At 45.0% G+C, this 4,374-nt stretch overlaps 1 protein-coding gene across 1 annotated transcript; it reads right to left on the bottom strand.

Annotated features, from left to right (window-relative positions):
• Positions 1-671: 671 nt before the first annotated feature.
• Positions 672-1,489, bottom strand: LOC124686381 (dynein light chain LC6, flagellar outer arm-like). The gene is made up of 2 exons (XM_047220339.1): positions 1,193-1,489; positions 672-1,084 (listed from the first exon to the last, which is right to left on the bottom strand). The coding sequence occupies exons 1-2, from the start codon at positions 1,328-1,330 to the stop codon at positions 929-931; spliced, it is 294 nt and encodes a 97-aa protein (XP_047076295.1). The 5' UTR covers positions 1,331-1,489; the 3' UTR covers positions 672-928.
• Between the last annotated feature and the right edge of the window lie 2,885 nt (positions 1,490-4,374).

Below are 4,374 nucleotides of genomic sequence, written 5' to 3'. Positions count from 1 at the left end.
CTAGCTATCTTAGATGTCAGTATGATATATTGCTAATGGCTAAACACGCCCTAGGTGTTGGAGGTTTGGGGCGCCGTTGAGATGACATGAGGCGCCTAAATATATAAATAGGGTCAGGGTAATATTTTGTACAGCTCTCCACCGTGAGATTGGATCAAGAAAGAGAGCGAAAGCTCCACCCCTGAGCCAGCATTGCCGTCCAGTCAGAGCTGATACACGTATACAAAAAGGTTAATTGGTTTTATGCCACTTCAGTTTCTACCGGTTGTACATATGCCACTGAACTAAATATTGCAGAACTGACAAAGCCACAAGATGTTCCATTTAGGTGATGGAATCATCGCAGCTGGGTTGTTCCCTGGTCATTGTCATGCGCTGCGATTTCAGCTAGACCTTGAGCTTAAAATGGAACGGAACAAAATCATTTAATCAACTCGTTTTCTTGCGTATTTTGTCATGCCAATCGATGTCATGGTGCAGGTGTTCTTCTTTCGTTTTCACACGACTAAGAGCCCTCAACTGTCATCGACCAACGATCAACGATCGGGCGCATCATTCACTTCAACCGAGAATCATCTCACAGCTCACAGCCTCACACGCCCCATCTATACATAGCATCTACACGTCCATGAATATTTCCTAGTTTTGGTAAAAAAAGAACTGGACCGAAAGTAGATATTGAACAAATGTGGCACCTTCACAAGTCGAAACGGATAGAATCTAGATGAAGAACATCATCAGAGAGCTTGCTAAATTCCACAACAGACCAAAACATTGTCTATGTACAAAATTGGGCGCATTTGAGTTGAGCGAGCATACATGGGTAATCTCTGAAGGAGGCAGTGCACGTCTCGAAATCGAATCCGTCGTCGCCGGCGACTGAATCCCTCCAGGTTGGGCAATAGCAGATCAAGATTTCGCCGACGTATTAGGAAGCCGCGGCAACGGCGGCGGCCCTGAAGAGGAGGAAGGTGAGGCGCTCCAGGGAGAAGTAGATGAAGGTGCCGCTGGAATGGGTGAAGAAGCACCCGAAGTTGGCGCCCACCACGCACTGCCACCCGACGCCGTACCGCTTGTCGAACTCCTGCGGGGAAAAAACGTGGATTGCCACACAGCTCCGGCGAATCAAGACCAGATCTTCAGCAAAGACAGCCCAATTGGAGAAACAGAGATGGGCGGAAAGAGGACGTGCCGTCTTGATGTGACCGGCGATGGCGCGGCAGTCGGTGACGTCGAAGAGGTCGAGCGCGTGGGAGGCGGCGGACGTGGCCGCCGCCTGCATCCGCGGCGGCATGTCTGTGTCCTCCACCAGCGCCTTCCCCTCCAGCATTGTCTTCCCGGCAGGTCTCCTTCCCAGTCCTGGCTCGTGGCTGGTTCCTTGATTCTTGGAACAATCGGGGAAGACCGTGAGCGAGTGGGGAATCAGGATCAGGGAATGGACGAAGAGGGTGAGGAGGTGGATGGTATTGCTCTGATTTTAGTTCCGGGTTTGCAGGAAGGTGCTCTGGCTCCTCATTTTTAAGTGGAATCTTTTCTTCTTTTTAGGGGAGGGGAAGGGGAATCTTATCTGGTCATTGTACTATTTTTAGTAACATCAATAGTCCTTTGTACTGTTACATGGACGTTGGACCTTCTTAATGCCATGTAGAATGAAAGATGCTTAGAGTGCTGATTAGAAAAGTAAACCAAACTTTTTGTTGAGGGTTGATGCTAATTTGTGCATGAGAGGTATTCAGTTTGGCATCTAGAAATAAATACGAAGACAAAAACCAGTTTGTTTTCTAAGCATCTCCTATTATACATGCTCTAAGTGAGGCTAGACCTAAACAAACTTTGTCTCTTTGTTTTGGTTTGTGCAGGCGGAATGATATGAAAATTTTATTCAGCGGTATGACGCAAACAGATTAAGCTGTTCGCGGCGACACATTCTTAGCTTAAATTTAGGCTCGAAATGCACCGATGCAAACAGAGCTGTGTCTGTGTGCATACCCTTTTCTATTCCTAGGCAAAGCCACTCCTTCTCCCGTTATTGGTACTTCAATTTTCTCCGGTGCCGCTTCCAAAGCTCTAACCAAATATCGCCGCCCCAACCATGGAGAACGCCGCCGCCACCGTCATGGACCTTACCAGTGGCGGAGCTTGGTGGAAGTTGCTGGGGGCAAAATGAAATTCATGAGTTCATGGGGGGCAAAATACACAAAAATCCATAATTTAGGCTCTCCAAAAAAAATCTTCAGTGCATGTGCAAATCATGGGGGGGCGGTGGCCCCTCTGACATGCACTAAGCTCCGCCACTGGACCTTACCCCTACTGTCAGCCGCAAAGTCAAGGCCTAGGTCCCGGAGAAAGAGTTGACGCCGAAAATAGGGTGCTTGATACTAAGAAGCATGGTGCCTAGCGTGTTGTCGTAAGGGCAAAGAAGGCCGAAGCAATTGACGTTGCCGCAGCCAAGGAAGAGGTTAAGCTCGTCTTGGCAGTTGCCGCACAAGCCATGATGATTGATATCTGGTTTTCCTGCACCGCAATATGGTTATTACATTACTTAACAACTGGCCATCAACAAATATTTATTTAAAGATCGATCTCATGGGAGTTTTGCATAATGAAAACTAAAAACTCCGCAACTACGTTATCAGTGCAGCCACGTTCACACGCAAACGGTGGTATGAAAATAGCATATTCTATTGGTTGCTACTTAACTATTGTAATCAACTAGATAGTTTAAATTTGTTGTGAATAAGACCAAGATAAAAGTTAAAAACTAAAAGCAACTAAAACTAAGAGTAAACTAAGAGTAAGATAAAGACGAGACTGGAGAGTCCAGCATCACCACTAGCATAGTTTAATCATGATTAGGATTTAATATATTTATTACTACATGTGGGTGAAATGAGGAGAGGCTCAAATAAAGGTGCTCCTAGAGGCTCAGAAGCACTGTTCAACACTCCTAATAGCCACTACCTTTGCCCTCGCATGTCACGGAGGTCCAGTTTTTAAGGGTCTACCCATGGCTATGGCTATAGACTCTTGTACCTCTTGCTCCTCGTTAAGACATGATTGAAAGAGGCGGTGGATTGTTGTCAGTTGTACGCCTACCTACATCCAACCACACTTAACGATGATTGCCTTCGAAGTCCCTAGTGGCAAATATTGCATGGTGCACAACATACGACACCATGGAAGACAACCCACCACTTTCACATATAGCAACTAAACAACATAAATATTTATTTCATTTCGTAATTATACTAGGGTTTATCCATATCCCCAACTAAACTACTCGATAAAAGTGGCACAAGACATCATATGAATGAATATTGATGGATGGATATGACACGCGTATAAGATCCACAAGAGAGTTTGGATTACAACCCGATGGATGGCGGGATCAATGATGAACACGGAGATGGCAATGGCGTTGATGTTGAGGCCTCCTTGTCCCAAGCCTTCTTCTATTCCTTTTCAGCCCATGCCAGGTGACAGTTTTTAGAACACTAGCAGCTAAACAGATAGTACACCCATCAAAGCATGCACCATAAACATGCAGGGGCAGCCCCTTTTTAGCCCATCACAACGTTCACAACATCGCCTTCAAGGTTCTCCTAGAGGTAAGCAAGAGAGGATCTCTCTCTCCATGCGACGCCAAGCTTGCCGATGGCTTCCAGGATGAGATCCAGCCGAATGACTGGCAGCTCAGTCGGGCTCCAGCTACAATGGCCTCTTGATATTATTTATTAGAAGACCCCTGAATTGATCCACGAGCCCCCACTCTTGGTCTATGAAAGGTACCTTCCAGTCCCTTAGATAGATCAGACTTGGGTGCCACACTTGTTTCATATTCAGTTAGGTTTTTCTGTTAAACACAATGCATTTCCTATTGTCCCATATACCCCAAAGGACAACAAATTAAACAATATTAAGTTGCAAGTATCTTGTATTACATAACCACATGGAAGCTAAAGTAAAAAATTATCAGTCATCATCACATCAAAGATTGTGTACACATCTTTCAAGAGCAGGTGAGACACAATGCAATCAAAGAACAAATGTGTAACATATTCAATTTCTTTGCATAATCTATGCTCTAAAGGCTTTGGTATTCCTCTCTTCCTCAAATTATCTCTGGTCATGATTTTACTTTGGGAGAAAAGCTAGAGGAAAACTTGAATTCTAGGAGGAATTTTTAGTTTCCAAACAACAGGTTGATAATCCGCAAGGTGCAGGGAATCATTGTAGTACACTTCGATAAGTATTTAAGTGTCGAACCCACGAGGAGTTGCAGATAAACTATCTATTCTCTAAGGCCATATAACCCACTTATATGGCTTTTCGTGCAAAGCAATGGACTATAGTGTGTAAGGTACATTTTACTTC

The sequence above is a fragment of the Lolium rigidum genome, chromosome 2 (genome assembly GCF_022539505.1).
Source record: "Lolium rigidum isolate FL_2022 chromosome 2, APGP_CSIRO_Lrig_0.1, whole genome shotgun sequence".
NCBI classification, from domain to species: Eukaryota; Viridiplantae; Streptophyta; class Magnoliopsida; order Poales; family Poaceae; genus Lolium; species Lolium rigidum.
Note: the sequence above shows the minus strand (reverse complement) of the source record. Positions and strands in the feature narration are given on the sequence as shown.

What these genes read in the sequence shown, in the direction of transcription:
- LOC124686381 (XM_047220339.1), bottom strand. Translation starts at nt 1,330, where the DNA reads ATGCTGGAGGGGAAGGCGCTGGTGGAGGACACAGACATGCCGCCGCGG. An exon ending in TCGCCGGTCACATCAAGACG is followed by an intron (nt 1,085 to 1,192) that starts GCACGTCCTCTT and finishes TTTTCCCCGCAG; the next exon opens with GAGTTCGACAAGCGGTACGG.